Consider the following 21091-nt stretch of genomic DNA (forward strand, 5'->3'; position numbering starts at 1 on the left):
GGGATCTTCCTGACCCAGGAATTGAACCCAGGTCTCTTTTGTTTCCTGCATTAGCAGGCAGGTTCTTTACCACTAGCGCCCCACCTAGGAGGCCCTCTAGGAGACACTGGGCCAGCCAAAACTGAATTATTGAAATGCCATGCAGCTATATAACCTCTGCTTGTAATTTCACTACAAAGACTCTGATAAACACTTTCTTAAAAATATGCCTTAACAAGAAAAGGTTAAGTAAAAAACCAGAATCAAAAGCTGACATCCTAGGCATGTCTTCTGCATGACTGAATCTGGTATTTCCATTTTTTCCTGCTCTGCCTTCACTCTATTGTGGCAACTGAAACTTTGAAAAAATCTTTCTCAGTTTCTTTAGAAATTTTTCCATTTAAAAAGAAGTGTCATTTATTGCTGTGATTTTTATTTTTCATTTTAAAAAGTACAAACTTTCTAAAACATTAGGAAAGGAGAGAAAATTAGTCCTAATTTTATCATACAAGTCTTTTTTTCTAGTATGTTGTTTTCCCCTGACATTTTAGTGACCAAACTCAATATAGAACTTTGATCCTACTTGTAAATCTTGACATAAATCTTTTTATATATTTTACATATTCTTAATAAGAATCATTGGCATACACCGTGTTAGCTACTACTTCTACATCATTGATTTGCTATTGTTCAACATTTGCTTTGCTTCCAATATTTATCATTATTAATACTATGATAAAAAATTGTGAGTAAAATATTTTTCATATATAGAATTATTTCCTCAGGATATACTCCTTGGATCTGTATTGTCATTTAAAATGGCTGTAAAGATATGAGATTGGCTCTTTCACTATCAGCATTGGTTATTATAATTAAACATTTTTTGCTATTATGAGAAATGACATCTCACTATTATATTACTTTCATTTCTTGCCTACATCCAACATTTTGCCTATAACATTTATTGCATATAGTTTGCCCATCTTGTTTTCTTTTAAATTTTATTAGAATTTTGACATATTTTACAGTTGTATGAATTAAATCTACTTGACATTTTACTTTATGTTTTATATCAATGCATATATATTTTAAATTCAGAAATCCCTTATACATACTTTCAAATATTAAATTACATTTTTAAGTTTTTTTATTGAGTAACTACATTCTCCTGAATTTATTTTTATCTTAAGATGTCATGTGATGTTCTAAAAGCACTAAACTAAAATTTTCAGCCAACCACGGTTTCTGTATATGGTACAACATTACATGGGTGTGTGTATATGCCTGGGTGTTGGTTAAAACTACAGACGCAAAACCCACTAATAGGGAGGACCAGCTGTACCAACTTCCTCATAGGAACTTGAGCATCTGGGGATTTTGGTATCCGTGGGCCCTCTTGGAACCAATCCCCCACAGATACTGAGAAATGACGTTGTGACTGTTTATAGTACGTACACAAATGGGAGGAAACCAAGGCAAATTTGGGAAAGGTCAGGTCAGAAAAAAGACTTCAGGGAGTTCTCTTTGAAATTATTCTCCCTGTTTTTGCCCTCTTCTGAGGTATGGTGCTGCTTTCTCTTTTCTCCCACTAGTTGGGTGCCCTTGGGTTGGTACCTTAACTTCTCTTAGACTCAGTTTCTTCAGCTGTAAAATGGGGCCGATAGTAAGTAGTAATTATCTCCTGGAAGTTCTCAGATAATATAGGAGAAGAGAAGTGCTCCCTTAGGCGACTCAAATATAGAAGTCATTAATATAATTACGTTTCCCCATCTCTTTCCTTTCTACTCACATTTGCTCTTACATCTTTCATTCTCACTGACAGTTACCAGTTTGACGAGTTTGGCCTTAGTAGTCTGTTTCCACTCATTGCTGCTGCTGCTGCTAAGTCACTTCAGTCGTGTCCGACTCTGTGTGACCCCATAGACGGCAGCCCATCAGGCTCCCCCGTCCCTGGGATTCTCCAGGCAAGAACACTGGAGTGGGTTGCCATTTCCTTCTCCAATGTGTGAAAGTGAAAAGGGAAAGTGAAGTCGCTCAGTCATGTCTGACTCTAGCGACCCCATGGACTGCAGCCTACCAGGCTCCTCCGTCCATGGGATTTTCTAGGCAAGAGTACTGGAGTGGCTTGCCATTGCCTTCTCCAGTTTCCACTCATTAAGACAAGGTTAAAGTTCCTGAAGTAAACCTTTAAGAGCAAGTCAGAAATCCTGAGGCATCTGGGAAATGGGATTACACGTTGAGAAATTGCTCCTAGTTTGCATTTTAGGACCTGAATTGCCCCAACTGCACTTCTTATAGTATGGGAAGTCTGTAAGAGGTGAGGGATAGTCAGAGGTCTGCTTTATGTCTTCCCGTTATCAGGCTAGGGACCACAAGCACAACAGTTTTTTCTGGTGTTAGATGGCAGTTTTCTCCTGGGGTTTTATCTGCCCCCTTTCTGTGACGAGATAAAAACTTGTTGAAGGCAGAGATCCCATGGGACATTGTGGGGTGGCTTTGTAGCACCAGGGTGGGAATTTAGCCACTTTGGTCTCAAAATTTGTTTTCTCTATTAGGTTTGAAATTTCCCCGTTAAAAATCAGATTTCTTTCTTATAAGGATATTTTAAAGAATCAAATATCCCTGAGAGAGATTATCAGACAATCACTACTGTTTACTGAAGGGGCTGATGTGTAAATAAAGCAGCTATTGATTCAGACTCTCTGGAGACAGGTCTGGTGTTGACTTTGTCATTGATCTGTCTTCTTGCACAGGTCACAGTATCTCTGATGCTTGGTTTTCTTATGACTTTTAATATTGCTTTTCTCTCAGACAATGGTAATCACAAAAATAACTAACACCATGTCAAAGTTGTTAAGTGTATTTTCTAATTTAAATCTCACAAGGACTTTAGGCTGCAGGTACTATTGTTCTCATTCTATATTTTAATAGGATGTTAAATATTTTAATATTTTAATAGGATGTTAAATAGGACTTTCAGTGGAGACATTGAAATACAATAATTAAGACCAAGATGCAAACTGTGAAGGGAAACATATGAGCTAGGCTGTTGGAGATGAAAAATGATTTTGAAGTGCTTTGGAGTGTGGGCTGCTGTGTTATGAGTCCTGCTCCACCCCCAGTGTATGGGCAAGATCCAAGTATGTGTGTGTGTGTGTGTATTGGGAGGAGGGTGTGGAAGGGATAACTGGCTCTCACATCTAGTTTACTGGGAAGAGCTTCAAAGGCACCACTGGGGGAGATTGGAATTTGTCCCCTGCAGGTAGGGAAACACAGTAGTTGATGTCAGACTCTAGCTTTGGAAATAGGTTAAAGGTCAGGAGATGGGTTGGACACCATTCTTGGCAGGAAAATCAAACTTGCTGCTGCTTTGGGATTGGCCTACATTTGTGGAATTTTCCCAAGCTAAAAGGGTGTTTCTTGTGGATCAATCTTTAAAATAAGACCTGGTTTGGGATTATTTCTAAACTCTTCTCCAGTAGACAACACTTTGACAGTGATCAAAACTGAAGTCATAAACAAGGGGACAGATGGACACCACTTTTCTGAGGTCAAATCACGTGAAGAAGTACACGTCGTCACTTAATGTATTAATACTATTCTAGCTGGAAACGCTTAATCTAACTGAGTTAGGAAGAAATGCAAGACAAAACCAAACAGAGGACTATCTTATAAATAAATGGCCTGATTTTTCAAAACTGTCAATGTTATTAAAGACAAAGGATGTCTGAAGAATTGGTACAGATCAAAAGTCACTGAAGAGATACGACAGCTTAATATTGTATGTGATCCTGCATGGGATTCTGTCCTGGAGGAAAGACAATGCCATCAAGCAGTGGTCCTCAACCTTTCTGGCATCAGGGACTGGTTCTGCGGAAGACAATTTTTCCACGGACTGGGGGTGGTGGGGATGGTTTTGAGATGATTCAAGTGCATTACATTTACTGTGCACTTTATTTCTATTGCTTTTACATCAGCTCCACCTCAGATGATCAGGCATTAGATCCTGAAGGCTGGGGACCCCTGCTATGAAGGACAGTTGACAACACTGGATTATGGACAGTAGACTAAAGTTTTAGATCAACATTAACTTTTCTGAGCTGGATAGCTGTATTATGGATACAAAAGAGAATATGTTTGCTCTTAGGAACACAGGAAGTCCAAGGTAAAGGGGCATGATATATGCAAGCTATAGACAGATGGTTCTAAAAATAAATTGTATGTGTGTACGTGTGTGTTTGTAGAGAAAGACAATGACGAAACAAAGGTGGCAAATTATAAAAATCGGTGAATTTGGGTCAAAGTGATGTGCTCTTCATAAAAAGTTACTCTTTGTAACTTTTCTGTAAGTTTGAGATTATTTCAGAATAAAAATGAAAAACATTATTTTTTTTTAGCAATGCCTTTGCACTCACCAAGGTCTTTTTCATCCCACCTCCCTCCACCCCTTCCACACATGACCACCTCCTCCAGAAATGCTAGTAAACCCCACTCTATACCTGCTAAGTCAAAAATTTCATGGAATAGGGCCTAGGGAGCTGTGTTTTAAAATGGTCCTTACACTAAGGTTTGAGAAGCACTGGTTTAGACTAGTCAGAATCCATGCTTGGAGTTGGGGGGTGGTGGTGTTGACCGCACTCAGGCTGGTAGACATGGAGAAAAAGTAGACAGTTCTCTAGGATCTACCAGTGGTAGATACTCCTACAAATCCAGTGAGAATCCTATCAGCTTCTCCTTCTACATTCTTCCCTATATCATCTTCTATTCTCATTCCAGCTTGCGCCTGGAGGCAAGTCACAGCATTTTTTTAGTCCAAAATTTCACAGCAGGCTGTATACATGACTAAGGCACATTTGTTAGAGGACAAATCCACAGAACTCTCCCCAGTGAATATAGAAATGGGATTCAGGAGGGAGGGGCACTTTGCCCTGGCTGTACCTGGGACACTTCCCTGGGGAAATGGAGCTTGGGTGTGTAGAGGTGGGAGGAGGGAAGGAGGAAGGGGATTTTCTGGCAGAGGGACCACTGCATTCAAAAGCATGAAGACTGGGACTTCCCTGTTGCCCAGCGCCTAAGACCCTGAGCTCCCAGTGCAGGGGGCTTGTGTTTGATCCTTGGTGAGGGAACTAGATCCCACATGCTGCAACTAACAATTTGCATGCAACAACTAAAAGGTCCCACATGGCACAATGAAGATTGAAGATTTCGCATGGCAAAACGAAGACCCTGTACAGTCAATAAAAAGAAAATCATGAGACTAAAAGTACTAGATTATATGTGGGAAGTCTGGGTTCCCACGAGGCTATCAGGAGTAGAAGAGTAGAAACTAAAGCTATCAAAGGAGGAGACCAGATAATGACCACTGTGGAATGTTATGACATGGTGGTGTCATATTCTCAGCAGAGGAAATTCATTTAGATGGACTGATGCCCACAGTATCTAATATTCATACCAGCAGATTAAAGGATTCAAACTTTCTTCTGTAGACAAGGGGGTGTCACTGTAAGTTTGAGCAGTTTTGATCAGATCAGCCTTGTAAGGAGAGTGCTCTGGCTTGCTGTGGGACTGTGAGTGGGGCAGATTGGAAGAGTAGAGACTTGGGAGCAGGCAATAGGTATAGGATGGAGCAAGTGGGGAAGGGAAAGAGGAGACATTTTTTGAGATAAAGGAAAGAAAGTAGGTAGAGAAAAGAAAAAAGAGTGACTCCAAGACTTTGTGCCTGATTACTTAAGAGGTTGCTGATGCCATTGATAACAAAAGTGATTTGACTGGAAGATGGAGCATTTTGAGATTGTGCATTTAGACAATTAATGAGGAATTAAGTAATGTCTTTTACCCCACCTACAGCTTCAATGAATTCTTTTTAGATGTAACCTACCACCTTTTCCCCAGTCTCGGCAGCTAAGTATGAGGCTACTATTGCTCAAAGTAGGTGTCAGGTGAAACCAAGAACACAGAGGTCAAGGGAAATATATAGTGAGCAAAAGTGTAAATTTGAAGAAAACTTTCTCATCACTCTCAGAAGGAACCCTGTGTCCTTTCTTATCCACTCCAGGCCATGAAGAAGTGAAGTGAAGTGAAGTCGCTCAGTCGTGTCCGACTCTGGGACCCCATGGACTGTAGCCCAACAGGCTCCTCCATCCATGGGATTCTCCAGGCAAGAATATTGGAGTGGGTTTTCATTTCCTTCTCCAAGCCATAGGTAACCACTAATTGGCTTTAAAAATATTTATTATTTATTTATTTGCCTGCACTGGGTCTTAATTGCTGCATGTGGATCTTTAGTTGCAGTATGTGGGATCTAGTTCCCTGACCAGGAATTGAACCAAGGGCCCCTGCATTGGGAGTGCAGTCTTAGCTACTGAATCACCAGGGACGTCCCCACTAACTGATTTTTCATCTACATGAATTTGCCTACTTTGCACATTTCATATAATTAGAATCATATAACATGCGATCTTTTGTACCTGATTTTTTTCACTTAGCATAATGTTTTCAAGGTTCATCTATGTTGTAATATGAACCAGTAGTTTTTATGGCCATGTACCATTCCACTGTGTATTTATCCATTCATCATGGATGATGGACATTGGCTATTATGAATAAAGCTACTATGAATATGTTTGTACAAACTTTTTTGTGCACATATATGCTTTCATTTCTCTTGAATACATATGTAGAGGTAGAATTGCTGAAAGTGAAAGTGACGTCTCTCAGTTGTGTCCAACTCTTTGCGACCCTACGGACTGTAGCCCACCATGTTCCTCTTCCATGGGGATTCTCCAGGCAAGAATACTGGAGTGGGTTGCCATTTCCTTCTCCAGGGGAACTTCCTGACTCAGGGATTGAACCCAGGTCTCCCACATTGCAGGCAGACTCTACCCTCTGAGCCACCAGGGAATTGCTGGGGCAAATGTTAAGTTTGTTTAACTTTTTTTAAGGACTATCAAACTCTTTTTCCAAAATTTCTAATAGCAATAGAGCATTCCAATTTTTCCATATCTTTGTCAACACTCGTTATTATCTTATCAGTCCCTTATCAGACACATGATTTGCAAATACTTTCTCCTATATGATTATTTTAACTCTCTTGATAGCATCCTTTGAGGCACAAAATTTTTAACTTTGGTAAAGTCAAATTTATCTGTCTTTGCTTTTGTTGCTTATGGCTTTGGTGCCATATTTATGAGACCATTGATAAATTCAATATTATGAACACTTACCCCTATATTTTTTCTTATTTATTTTTAATTGAAGGATAGTTGCAATATTGTATTGGTTTCTGAATATATCAACACCTCTATATTTTCTTATAGGAGTTTGACAGTATTAGCTCATATATTTAGGTCTGTTTTGAGTTAATTTTTGTATATGATGTGAGGCCAAACTGTTCTTTAATAATTTAATCTGTTTCAATTGCCCATCTCTACTGGTGGTAAAAATCTAGTCAACTCTGGATACATTAAGTTTAGCTTTTCTCAATCATCACAGTTTTAGTCTCAGTAAATCTAGGACTTGGCGTTTTCCTTCATCCTCTTCTTATGTGGGATTTAGCCAAGTCATTAATGGTTAATAGTACCTGTTGGCAATTAGTAAGTATAGAGTGGGTTAGAATTAGGATTAGGTTTAAATGTGGTTCTCTGTCCTAGGATTAGCTTCAAAGAGGAGACAATGACAGATCCAGAAGAAAGTTTGGGAATCTGGGATTAGGGAACATGCATCCCAACTGAAGTACGGTTACTCTTGGAGGTAGCAAGTTTCACAGAGGTCCCTGAGACTCTATAACAATAGCTGTACTAGCGGATTTTTCTCCCACACATTCAACATATATTTATTAATTGCCTATCACGTGCCAAGAACTCATAATAGTGGAATAAAGCAGGCATGAAAACAGACAAATTCTCTGCCATCCTGGAACTCATATTCTAGTGGGAGGAGACAGGACAATAAATAAGCAAATAACATATTGTGCTAAAAATAATCTAAGAAAAATAGAATAGGGGAGACAGAACAAATGAAGCTGAGGACAGTATTTTTTACAGGGTGGTCAGGGAAAGTCTCCTGTGATACGGTGACATTAGAGCAGAGACCTGAAGCAGGAGAAGGACCGAACCCTGCAGATACACGTGGGGAAAAACACACAAGGCAGAGGGAACAGCAAGTGCAGTGTCCTCCTATGGCATATGTGAGGGTGAGCGAGGAGGCCAAGATGGCTGGAATGGAAGGGTTCAAGTCAGTGGTGGGAGATGAAGTCAGAGATGTGGTGGCAGGCTCTCAGAATGGTTGTGCGGGTGTGGACTGCTCACCACTCACTCATACATAAAGTGCTGCTCACATATGTATACCTGCACAGCTGCACCACATCAGCCCAGGGGGAAGATCAATATGGGGCCTTAAAGGCCATGGAAGTGACTTTAGAAGTCACTCTGAGATGGGAAGCCATTGCAATGTTTCAAGCAGAGGCTTGACCTAGTTTCTATTTTAACAGCAAATGTCTGGCTTCTTGGTGGAGAATAGATCATAAAGGTGCAATGGTGGAAGAGGAGAAGTCAATGAGCAGTCTGCTGTGATCCAGGAGAGAGATGATGGAGGCATGGGCCAGGGTTGTAGGATTCTGTTTATAGTCTGAAAGCTGAGTTGACAGGATTTGCTGGTAAATTGAATGAGAGACATGAGAGACAGAAGTCAAAAATGATTCCGAGGTTTCCAAGCTGAGCAAATGAAGCATAGAATTGCCAGAATAGCTAAGGCACAGAAGACCCTTCGGTGGTTGACTGACTGTCTATTTAATGTTAATGCATAAGTGTGACTGGATTCAGGTCTCAGACTATACGGGACACCTCAGTGGATGGTAGGTGGTGGGGATGGGGTGAGGAGGAAAAAAAGACATTGATCTTGGTTATGTGACTTGAAGTTTGTACCTGTTCATTAGTATGAACCCACTTGTTTTATAATGTCTTGTTCACTAACTTTGTACCTAGGGGAAACAAAGAAAAATATTCATGACTTCGGCCAATAATAGTGGAGCACCCATTTGGATATTTGGCACAGGATTGTGCAACATGGGAAACCATAGAATGAAATCCACAGGCTTCTTGGATAAATAGAAACCTCCATTTTCAGGGTCTTCATCAAGTTCCATCGCAAGCTTTTAAGTAGCTCCTCTGTTCAATGCCTGGGAGGCTCCCAACATTAATATAGTGTATCATGTAGGCAGAAGAGAGCGTCTATCACATAACAGGCATTTCTAAATCGCTAAGTAACTATTTCCAAAGGAGAACCCAGAAGTAAAGGGGGATCTGTCAGCTACATGGTAGGGCAATGACCGGGTCCAGTTTATCTCAACACATACAGGCTTTGTGCTGACGTTTCCTGGATTCCGTGTCTAACATTTTATTCTCCTCTATCTTGCATGCTTTTTAAACGTCCGAATATTAAGCTTATTCCTTCAGTATAGAGCTCACCTGCCAATGCAGGAGACACAAAAGAGACACAAGTTCCATTCCTGGGTTGGGAAGATCCCCTGGAGAAGGAAATGGCAGCCCACTCTAGCATTCTTGCCTGTAGAATCTCATGGACACAGGAGCCTGGTGGGCTACAGACTATGGGGTCGTGAAGAATCCGACACGACTAAAGCAACTTTGAAGAACCAGCTTCAAAATGTCTTCAAAATGTAAGACAGCCTTGAACTGTAAATTTAAATTTCCATCAGTTGCACAATTTGGCACACACCTCTTTGTGCGCCCTGAGTCCCTTCACGTTTCAGCAAACCTTGCTCTGGGGGGGATTACTTAGGTCGAAATTCTTTGGGTGTCTAGTGTCCTAACTGCTGTCCAAGTTTGCCTTTTCCAGGTCTTCCGGAAGAATAGGACCAAAGTCTTTTAAAATGATAAGACGAGAGTTACAAAAATAACAGAGAAGGTGTGGAAACGTGTCCCGCTGCCAGTTTCATTCACTACCGTTGGCACTTTAAGGGTCAGAAGCTTTAAAAAGGAAACAAACCGAGGCTGTCAGTGAGAGGGTGACAGCGGGCTCCGGAGGTGGAAGGTTAAACCTGGGTTTGGGATTAAGAGCAGGAGGCGCGGCCTCCGAGGTTTAACAGGTTCGCTGCCTGCTGCTGGCTAAAAAATTGCTAGCTCGGCCAAGTGACTTCCCTCGCGTCTACCTGGACATTTGCTGACGGGTCAAGTGTCACTAACGCCTTACATTAATACTAGAGACAAAAACCTGAACTACTAACTCCACATGGAGACAAACCCTTCCCTCTCCCTCCCCGTTGTCTCCCTCCTTTTTTCTCATATTTTCTTTCTTTATTGTGTATTTTGAAAAAGTTCTATTTTTCCCTTTACTTCAACACCCTCCTTTCGCTCCCTCTATCAGCAAATTACCCATTCCACGCACCCACCGCACCCTGACTCCTCCTTTTCACCTCCAGGCGTGAGGCTGGCTCACTCTGCTCGGGTCCAGCGCGCCCGTCCCATCGCCAATTCTCATGCTCCCCGCCCCCTTTAAGACGCGGGAACTGGTCTGGACCCCGCTGTTCTTCGCCTTCCCAGGCGGGAACTGTCGCATCCCAAGTCTCGCCACTTCAGGGCGGCTCTCGGGCGACAGCTTCCCGGCTCGGGGGCCCCGCTGTCGCCCCGCCAGCGCCTCCCCGCGTTCGGTGCGAGCGCGCCGCGGCTTCCCGGGTGGCCGGGTCCCCCGCGCCCTGAAGTCGTCCCTCCCTGGCCGGGCTCCGCCCCCGGCCGCCGCTGCCTGATTGGCCTCCGCCTCCCTGTCCCCACGCTCCTCGGCTCCCCTTCGCCCAATGGGCACCACCACCTGGTCCAAAAATTTACCCGAGGGGACCCAAAGGCTCTGCAAGCAGCAGCTCCGGCCGGGCGGCGGGGACCGGCGCGGAGGCGCGCGGGGCGCGGAGGGTTCGCGGAGGCGGGAGCGGAGGAGCAAGGAGGAGGAGCAAAGGTGTCAGAGAAAAGTTCTGAAAGGAACAGGAAACCTGCCAGGGAGGCGGCGGCTGCGGCTCTCCCGGCGTCCGGGCGGCGCGCGTCGCGGGGTCTCCGGAGCTGCGGCTCCGGCCCTGGCAGCCCTCTCGGCTCAGCTCTATCCCTCTGGCCGTGCCCGCCGCCGCCGCCGCCGCTGTTCTGGGCTGCAGGCGGGCGCTCCGTTCCGCCTCTGCCGCTGCGGCTCCCGGGAGAGGGCGGCGCGGGTGCTGAGAAGAGAAGGGGACGTCTTCTTCGGAGCATGAAGCAGCATGTCCGATAAAATGTCCAGCTTCCTCTACATAGGGGACATCGTGTCCCTGTACGCGGAGGGTTCGGTCAACGGTTTCATCAACACGCTGGGGTAAGCCGGGGCGCCGGCCGGGGAGCGCGGGCTGGGGAGCGCTGGCGCGCGGTCCCCTCGGAGCTCATCGCCTTCGCCTGGGGTGGCCGGGCAGGCTCTGTGCCCGCGGACAGCGCGGTGCGCTCGGCTCGCGCGCTCGCAGGAAGCTGCCGGTGGAGGCAGGACTTTCTCAGCAACTTCGTAATCTCGGGCTCAGACGCATCTGAAAAGGAGGAAGTGATTCAGAAGCCCCAACACAGGCCCGACGAAGTCCTCGTTGGCCTCTTCGTGGGTTGTGTTGATTAAAAAAAAAATTTTTTTTTTTACCCTTACAGGTGCGGGGGGTGGTGGTGGAGAAAACAACACAAACAGCGCGGCTCCTTTCCCCCGCTTTGCTCGCCACGACTTTGAAGCCCCTGCCCCTCACGGCTGGGTTTGTAAGAGCAGTCGATAAAAGTCTGTGGCCTTGGACGTGAGGCTCGGGCGACGAGGCGAGCGAGAGGAGTGTGGCTTTGCCCTGCGGGAGGAGCTCACTGTCCCCGCTACGCTGAAGTAATTTCCTTTTGGCCGTGCCAAACGGGAACTCGCCCCGCCTCGGGGGCGTCCTGGGGGCTTCTGGGTTCTAGAACTCACACCTGCTTTCTCCCCTCTCCGGGCCTGGGCCCACTGAAATGCTCAGCCTCTCCTGGGACGCAGCCAAGTGCATGGCTCTTGAGATTGAAGTTGATTTTTGAATGGGGGAAGTAGGTATATAAACATAACCTGTGGTAGCTGGGTAAAGAGGACTTCCTTGAATACTAGTATTTTCTCTCTGTCCTGATGGTGAATACCAGCCTGTAGATTTAATGCGCACTGCGTTGTCTTTTGATAGGCACGTTTTTGTTGCTGTTGCCACCTAGTCTCAGTAGCTGGACTCCAGCTGAGGAACTGGTGTTTCCACTTATGACTGGTCACTTTTTTTTTTTTTTCTTTTGCTATTAGATTTTAGGGCACACGACTTAACATGCAGCATCCTTGGACGGTGACTTTGAGCCATGCCATTAACAGGGTGGTGTCTGCCTGACAGGGGACATGGGAATCCCAACTTTGACAGTTTCTGTTACTTGTGCATCTCCTCTAATGAGTAAAAGAAGGGAGGTAGATTTAATGTAATTCCTTTAAGAGCAGTGTTAATTTATTGTGAAACTAAAACATGGAAGAAAAAAAAAAACTGTTACATGTGCTTGGTGCTGAGTTTCTAAATCATAAGCTGCCATTTGTTCCTGGGAGAGTTCACAGTACAGGGTCAGTGTTTGGGCCCCCAACAACATTTTGCAGATGAACTCTGCTGCACCTCACCCTTCTCCACTGTGGACTCTCTTTGTGGAGGTAACATGGTGGTTAAGCTGGAGGGGCCTGGGGTCAAATCTCTGCTTTTCCTCTTCTGAACCTGGTGACCCTGAGCAAGTTGTATAATTGCATCTCAGTTTCCTCACCTCTGAAAATGGGAAGATCGTGGTTACTACCTCATAGGATTGTGCTAAGAAGTGAGTTAACATAAAGTGTTTAGTATAGCACCAGGCATGGAGCAGTTGTATAAAATGTTCGCTATTGTAATTATCACTCCCTTGGTAACTGTGAGTAATAGTGACACTCTTGGACAAAATAATAAAAAGGATTAAGAATAAAGTGTAAAACCTAGTCAAATAAAAAGCCATGTTTTTGTAGTGTCTTATTCAGCAGAAGAGGGCTTCCCTGGTGGCTTAAATGGTAATGAATCTACCTGGCATGCGGGAGACTCAGGTTCAATCCCTGGGTTGGGAAGATCCTCTGGAGAAGGGAATGCAACCCACTGCACTATTCTTGTCTGGAGAATTCCATGGACAGAGGAGTCTGGCCAGCTACAGTCCATGGGGTTTCAAAGAGTCGGACATGGCTGAGCAACTAATACACACTTTCGGCAGAGGAATGTGTTTGGTAACTACCTACTTAAGCGCTTGTAGTGTCTCTCCTGCTCAATTTGGAGGTGGAGAAACAGAGGGGAAGAGAAATGAAGTGACTTACCTACGAAGCAGAGGACATTAATGTCAAAAGCTGATTGTAGCCCTGTCCCCAGATTCTCAGCCAAGTGTGTATTTCTTTGGTTACATATTGTTGACTTTAAGCCTTGAGAGAAAGAAGCTTGACCTTTAATGTAGCAGGTAGACTTGTATTCAACATTTCTTGCTGGTGTTGTGGCAGTTGAGTTGCTTTAGAATGTGTTTGTGCAATATTATTTTTTTGTTGACAAACGGATTCTTTTTGAGGTTACTATGACAAGACCTTTGTGTAGCTGAATTCTTAGGTGAGGATGGATCTTTGGGTATGCTGCCGCTGGTGAAGCTTGGTGCTTTGATTGAGTGTTCTTTTTTTTATGGAGTCCATGGAGTAGTTGGAGTACAACGTAGTTCATGGAACTACATTGGCCTGAGAGTTTTAGGAGTTACAAAACTGGCAGGAGCCTATGTACATGCGACACGAAATGTTCTCTAGGCAAAGTAGCATCGTCTACTTTGATAGTATAGAAGACAACTAGTAGATGTTACCTTGCATCTTTTTTAGGGCCATAAATATCAAAGCAGCATTATAGTTTTTCATTATATTGTTGTAGGATCATAGTTATACACTTTTTCTATCAAAGACACAGAGCATACTTCAAATTGAATCTCTCTGCTCTTCTATAGTTGGAGGGAGATTTGTTGTCTGAGGTCTATTGCTAATTATAGCCTTTTTCATATCATTTACTCCCTTTTCGTGTCAGCATGTCTTTGTGGAGAGTAAGAGTATATGCTTCTCCCACTCCTCAGTTCAGTTCAGTTCAGTCGCTCAGTCATGACAGACTCTTTGCGTCTCCCACTCCTAGGGTATTATAAAAGTGAATGAAAGAGACAGGAACCCCCCCCTCCTTTTTTTAGAAAGTTTGTAGAAAAATCCACATTATGTTTATATTCTTGTGGCCCTTAAGTTTCTTCAAAGGTGTGTGAATTGTTAAAGTGAATCAAGAGAGCTTGATTGGAAACGTTGGCATTGTATTTAGTTAGCCAGCATAGTTTGTTCCACTGTAATATTAAAAACTCAGAGGAAGAGCTAAAAATGAGGCTGAAAGTGTCTGACTTCTGTTTTCACTCTATTTGGCACTTTTGGTCATGTGATGGTTTTTCAAATTCAGCTTAATTATCACAAGATAGTTCATAGATATTTATTTGTGGATAAATCGTATCTGATTTCAGTATCTAGTGTGGAAATTTGAGAGGATACACATTGTTATTATTTGGCTTTTGGGAATATTTTGCAATAAAGTCATGAATTTTTCAGCTGGAAAAAAAATTACAGGTTTTCATTCTGTTAGAGCTCAGTAGGCTCTTTTAGAGGCCTTTCCAACTGGAAATGTGGTAAGATTTTTGTAGGCTCTGTGACCTAGCTTTTAAGTTCAGTTTCTCAGTCTGAGAAAGTAGACTGCTTCTGTTGCAAAGGTTTGCATTTCCCTCCCGCCTACCCACCTCCCGACAGTTACCCTTTAACCAGGATTTACCTGATGTTTCTGAATCCTGAGTTGTTGCTAAATAAAGTAGAGTATCTTCCAGCTTGTATTGGTAACAAAGGGGCCTGGTTTATATTTTCTAACTTAATTTTTTATCTAAATATCTATTTAGGAAACACTTATATTGACTAAGGAAAACTGTTAAATCCTGTTGGATGAAGATGGGGAATATATTTTAAATAAACAATTTCTTTTGCTACTGTACATTTTAAAGTTATGGTTTTATTTTTCTTTTAAAAGTGAAGGAGTTTGGGGACATGCTGTACAGTTTCAAATGTGGTGTTGCTTTTTTTTTTAATTTTTAAAATTGAGGTATAGTTGAAGTCAAGTGGGCCTTAGAAAGCATCACTACGAACAAAGCTAGTGGAGGTGATGGAATTCCAGTTGAGCTATTTCAAATCTTGAAAGATGATGCTGTGAAAGTGCTGCACTCAATATGCCAGCAGATTTGGAAAACTCAGCAGTGGCCACAGGACTGGAAAAGGTCAGTCTTCTTTCCAATCCCAAGGAAAGGCAATGCCAAAGAATGCTCAAACTACCGCATGATTGTACTCATCTCACATGCTAGTAAAGTCATGCTCAAAATTCTCCAAGCCAGGCTTTAGCAATATGTGAACCGTGAACTCCCAGATGTTCAAGCAGGTTTTAGAAAAGGCAGAGGCACCAGAGATCAAATTGCCTACATCCGCTGGATCATGGAGAAAGCAAGAGAGTTCCAGAAAAACATCTATTTCTGCTTCATTGACTATGCCAAAGCCTTTGACTGTGTGGATCACGATAAACTGTGGAACATTCTGAAAGAGATGGGAATCCCAGACCACCTGACCTGCCTCTTGAGAAACCTGTATGCAGGTCAGGAAGCAACAGTCAGAACTGTACATGGAACAACAGACTGGTTCCAAATAGGAAAAGGAGTACGTCAAGGCTGTATATTGTCACCTTGCTTATTTAACTTCTATGCAGAGTACATCACGAGGAACGCTGGGCTGGAAGAAGCAGAAGCTGGAATCAGGATTGCTGGGAGAAATATCAATAACCTCAGATATGCAGATGACACCACCCTTATGGCAGAAAGTGAAGAGGAACTCAAAAGCCTCTTGATGAAAGTGAAAGAGGAGAGTGAAAAGGTTGGCTTGAAGCTCAACATTCAGAAAACAAAGATCATGGCATCTGGTCCCATCACTTCATGGGAAATAGATGGAAAAACAGTAGAAACAGTGTCAGACTTTATTTTTTGGGGTTCCAAAATCACTGCGGATGCTGATTGCAGCCATGAAATTAAAAGACGCTTACTCCTTGGAAGGAAAGTTATGACCAATCTAGATAGTATATTAAAAAGCAGAGACATTACTTTGCCAACAAAGGTCCGTCTAGTCAAGGCTGTGGTTTTTCCCGTGGTCATGTATGGATGTGAGAGTTGGACTGTGAAGAAAGCTGATCGCCGAAGAATTGATGCTTTTGAACTGTGGTGTTGGAGAAGACTCTTGAGAGTCCCTTGGACTGCAAGGAGATCCAACCAGTCCATTCTAAAGGAGATCAATCCTCGGTGTTCATTGGAAGGACTGATGCTAAAGCTGAAACTGCAATACTTTGGCCACCTCATGTGACGAGTTGACTCACTGGAAAAGACTCTGATGCTGGGAAAGGTTGTGGGCGGGAGGAGAAGGGGACGACAGAGAATGAGATGGCTGGATGGCATCACCGACTCTGTGGACATGAGTTTGAGTGAACTCCGGGAGTTGGTGATGGACAGGGAGGCCTGGAGTGCCGTGATTCATGGGGTCGCGGAGAGTCGGACATGACTGAGCGACTGAACTGAACTGAACTGAACTGATTGACAATGTGTTAATTTCTGCTTATAGCTAAGTGATTCAGTTATGCATATATATATATAGTTTTAAAATATTCTTTTCCATTATGGTTTATCATAGGATAGTTCTCAGTGCTATATAGTAGAACCTTGTTGCTTATTCATTCTCTATATAATAGCTTTCATCTGCTAACCCCAACCTCCCACTTTATCCCTCCCCCAACCCCTCTCCCTTGGCAACCACAAGTCTGCTCTCTATGTCCAGAAGACTGTTTCTGTTCATTTCTGTCACATTTTAGATTTTAGTTTCCACATATAAGTGATATCATATATGGTATTTACCTTTCTTTCCTTTTTTAAAATATTTTTTGATGTGGACCATTTTTAAGGTCTTCGTTGAATTTGTTACAATGTTGCTTTTGTTTTATGTTTTGGTTTTTTGGCTCTGAGGCGTGTTAGATCTTAACTCCCTGACCAGGGATTGAACTGGCACTCCCTGCATTGGAAGGCAGAGTCTTAACTGCTGAATCACCAGGGAAGTATGTATCTTCCTCTTTCTGATTTCTCTTAGTGTAATAATCTCTAGGTCCATCTGTGTTGCTGCAAATGGCATTATATAATTCTTTTTTATGGCTGAGTAATATTCCATTGTATGTATATACCACATCTTCTTTATCAGTCCATCTGTTGATGGACGTTTAGGTTGTTTCCTTGTCTTGGCTATTGTGAATAGTGCTGCTATTAACATAGCTCATATATCTTTTTGAATTATAGTTCGATCTGAATATATGCCCAGGGGTGGGATTGCTGGATCACATGGTAATTTTTAGTTTTCTGAGGAACCGCCATACTGTTTTCAATAGTGGCTGTACCAATTTACATTCCCAACAGTGTAGGACGGTTCCCTTTCCTCCACATCTTCTCCAGCATTTGTGATTTGTAGAGTTTTTGAGGATGGTGATTTTATTTGCACCAAATGCACTGTTACTTGTCTCTTTCCCCTTCCTCTGTTTTCTTTATATTGAGATTTACTTCTCTAGTCATTGATACTTGTTTTTTTTTTAATTTTTATTTTATACTGGAGCATAGTTGATTAATAACGTTGTGTTTCAGATGTACAGCAAAGTGATTTAGTTATACATGTACATGTATCATTTTATTTTCAAATTCTTTTCCCATTTAGGTTATTACAGAATATTGAGTAGTGTTCCCTGTGCTGTACAGGGAACTGTATATCCTTGTTGGTTATCCATTTTATATATCGTAGTGTGCGTGTGTCTATCCCAAACTCCCAATATACCCCTCCCTCCCTTTCCACCTGGTAACCATAAATTCATTCTCTAAGTAGGTGAGTCTGTTTCTGTTTTGTAAATGAGTATATTGGTAGCATTTTTTTAGATTTCACATGTAAATGATATTGTGATACTTGGTTTTCTATTCCTGAATTACTTAGTATGATGATCTCCATGTTGCTGCCAATGGCATTATTTCATTCTTTTTAATGGCTGAGTAATATACCATTGTTTATATGTACCACATTTTCTTTATCCATTCTTCTTTCACTGGACATTTAGGTTGCTTCCACGTCTTGGCTGTTGTAAATAATGCTGCAATGAACATTGGTGTGAATGTACCATTTCAAACCATGTTTTTCTCCAGGTATATGCTCAAGAGTGGAATTGCTGGATCATATGGTAGCTCTATTTTTGTTTTTTTTAAGGAAACTCCATATGGTTCTCCATAGTGGATACACCAATTTATATTCCTACCTACAGTGCAGGAGGGTTCCCATCTCTGCACATCCTCTCTAGAATTTATCGTTTGTAGGTTTTTTTGATGATTGCCAATCTGAGTGGTGTGAAGTGATATCTCATTGTAGTTTTGATTTGCATTTCTGTAATAATTAGTGATTTGAGTATCTTTTCATTTGCCTCTTGGCCATCTGTAGGTCTTCTTTGGGGAATTATCTACTTAGGTCTTCTGCCCATTTTTTGATCGGGTTGTTTGTTTTTTGGATATTGAGCCGCTTGAACTCTTTGTAGATTTTGGAGCCTGATTCTTGTCAGTCACATCATTTGCAAATATTTTTTCCCATTCTGTGGGGTGTCATTTTGTTTTGCCTATTTTTTCGTTTGCTGTGCAGAAGCTTTTGAGTTAATAGGGTCCTGTTTATTTTTGCTTTTATTTCCATTACTCTAGGAGATGGCTCAAAAAAGATAGTGCTGCGATTTATGTCAAAGAGTTTTTTCTGTTTTCCACTAAAGTTTTATGGTATCTGGTCTTACATTTAGGTCTTGAGTTTGTTTTTGTGTGTGGTGTTAATTCAACCTAGTTTTGGAAGTCCTAGCCTTGGCACTTCTGACATTAGGTATTTTGGGTACATCACCTTGATCAGTGGTCTGATACCACACTGTGGGAATGAGCATGACAGAATTCCCAGGATGGGTGGGACAGTAGAATCAGTGAAAAGTACACCTTGTTTCATTGTCTGTTCTGCTTGTAGTTCAGAGTTCAGTGAATGACAAGTGTTTGTGATCATGTATGTCTGTATATGTATATTTCAGTGATTACTGCCTTTGGTTTGAGGATTCTTTTCAGGACCTACCAAGAATCAACACCAGCTTGTTAAGGTTTGAGAAAACGCTCAGGTGACCACCCATTGAAGCAGTGACTGCCAAGTATCATAATAGTTGCTTAGCCAGAGTGGCTAAAGATCAGGACTCTTATTTTTAGTTCATGTTTGATTTTGCTCAGTTCAATGAGTTTTGTTTCCATGTTCAAGATGGATATCAGGTAGGGGAATGGTGGGTCACATCATTTATAATTCTGACTTAATCCCTCAGATAAATGAACAAGACTGTGTAAAGTCCTATGTTTATTTTTCCCAATTATAGTCCCTTTAATTTCCCTTTCTGATCTTTTTTTCTGCTTAAAGTTTTTAGTATTTAAATGTTTGCAAATTTGACTGTTAATTTTTTCTCCTTTTACTTATTTAATTTTTCTGTTCTTATCATAGTTTAGAAAATCTTCCCCTTAATAGGACTGTTTAATCAGTAGAGACTCAGATGAAACAAGGAATGGTTACAGCTGACTTATATTTGCATTAATTTGTAATTTATCTTAAGTCTCTTCTAGATAGAACTCTTCCAAGTAATAGTCATTATTTTCTGCTATAACTAGGTGTATAAATTTAGCTCTGTTTTGGCTACAGCATTTGTTACTATGATAAAAGTATCTAAAAATCCATTGGATATTTGCATGTGTCTTTAAAGAGGAGGAAGAAAACAGTATAATCTTGAATACTGAGTTGTTTTGGAAAGTCTGAGGGTTAGTAGTGTCATGTTATGGAACTTGAAATTAGCTGGAGTACAAAGACAGCTTCTGAAGTGGTGAACATAAAGTCTATTTTAAGCTGAAAGGTCGACCATTTCTTAAACTTTGAAGTCATTCCATAAACAACAGGGTAGCTTTTAGACCCTCTCCGGTGGGTGGAGAGCTCAGTCAGGTAAACAACCATGCTTCCTTAAGTGCCTTGACTTTGGTAGAAGAGAATTCAAAGGCAAATGATTGCTCTCATTCTTTATTTAAGAGAGCTTTTTTACTTAAAACTTTTTTTTTTTTGCATAGGTAGCGCTTTTCACAGTCATGTTTTTCCTTTGGAACTCAGCATATTGACAGAATACTTTAAAAGTTAAATTCAAACTTTTAAAACAAATTCTGGACACAAGGTATTATATTCATATATAATATAAAGGAAGTAACAGTGGACTTCTATGACAAATTTCTGGCATAACAAGTGACTGAATTTTACTCCTTTAATATCAGAACTTGGTAATAAATCACCAGATAGTAATCAGAGAAGTGAAATTTTAATGGTCATTCAACCATTCATTTGTTTAATGAGTAAAATTGATTGTGCCTTTCAAATGCACAGTGGTCTTCTACTCTCATGCAGATTTAGGTGGGAATGTTTTTAATATATGCTTTAGAAAACCATAATGCTGATTTAAAAATATAGAAAAAAATATCAATGGAAAATAGTGAAAGCGAAGACCTTTCAGCATGTTTTTTAACAGTGACACCATATCATGGATGGGTGCATGATTTTCATTTTTATTTTCATTCTTATGTCTCCTATGTTTCCCAGATTGTACATATGTTTCTTTAATTAGACATTTATACTGTTACAGTCAGCACAGTTATTTAAAATGAAAATAATGTTTTTGAGGATCTTCAGTTTCTTATTACTGTTCATCAACAATGTTTATTTTAAAAAGCATAAAGAAAGCATTTTCCTGGTCATTGTCGTAGACAAAACCCACAAACCAGGAACTGCATGCAGCTGAAATATATAGGTCATATGTTTACGATAAAATTTTTTGTTCTTAGTTATTTATTGTTGATATTTTAAAACATATTAT

The 21091-nt window shown here is 41.5% G+C and overlaps 1 protein-coding gene across 3 annotated transcripts in view; it reads left to right on the forward strand.

Moving 5' to 3' along the window:
• The first annotated feature begins 11182 nt into the window (after nucleotides 1-11182).
• Nucleotides 11183-21091, forward strand: part of ITPR2 (inositol 1,4,5-trisphosphate receptor type 2) — a 639393-nt gene continuing 629484 nt past the window's right edge. For all 3 annotated transcript variants that reach the window (XM_055395002.2, XM_055395004.2, XM_088837263.1), the window contains exon 1: nucleotides 11183-11322. In XM_055395002.2, the coding sequence (XP_055250977.1) occupies nucleotides 11231-11322 (92 nt within the window). In that variant the 5' untranslated portion in view covers nucleotides 11183-11230. The remainder of the gene's footprint in view (nucleotides 11323-21091) is intronic.

Source organism: Moschus berezovskii, chromosome 6, assembly GCF_049115385.1.
Source record: "Moschus berezovskii isolate FMDL1 chromosome 6, NW_MosBer_1.0, whole genome shotgun sequence".
In the NCBI taxonomy this organism is placed as follows: domain Eukaryota; kingdom Metazoa; phylum Chordata; class Mammalia; order Artiodactyla; family Moschidae; genus Moschus; species Moschus berezovskii.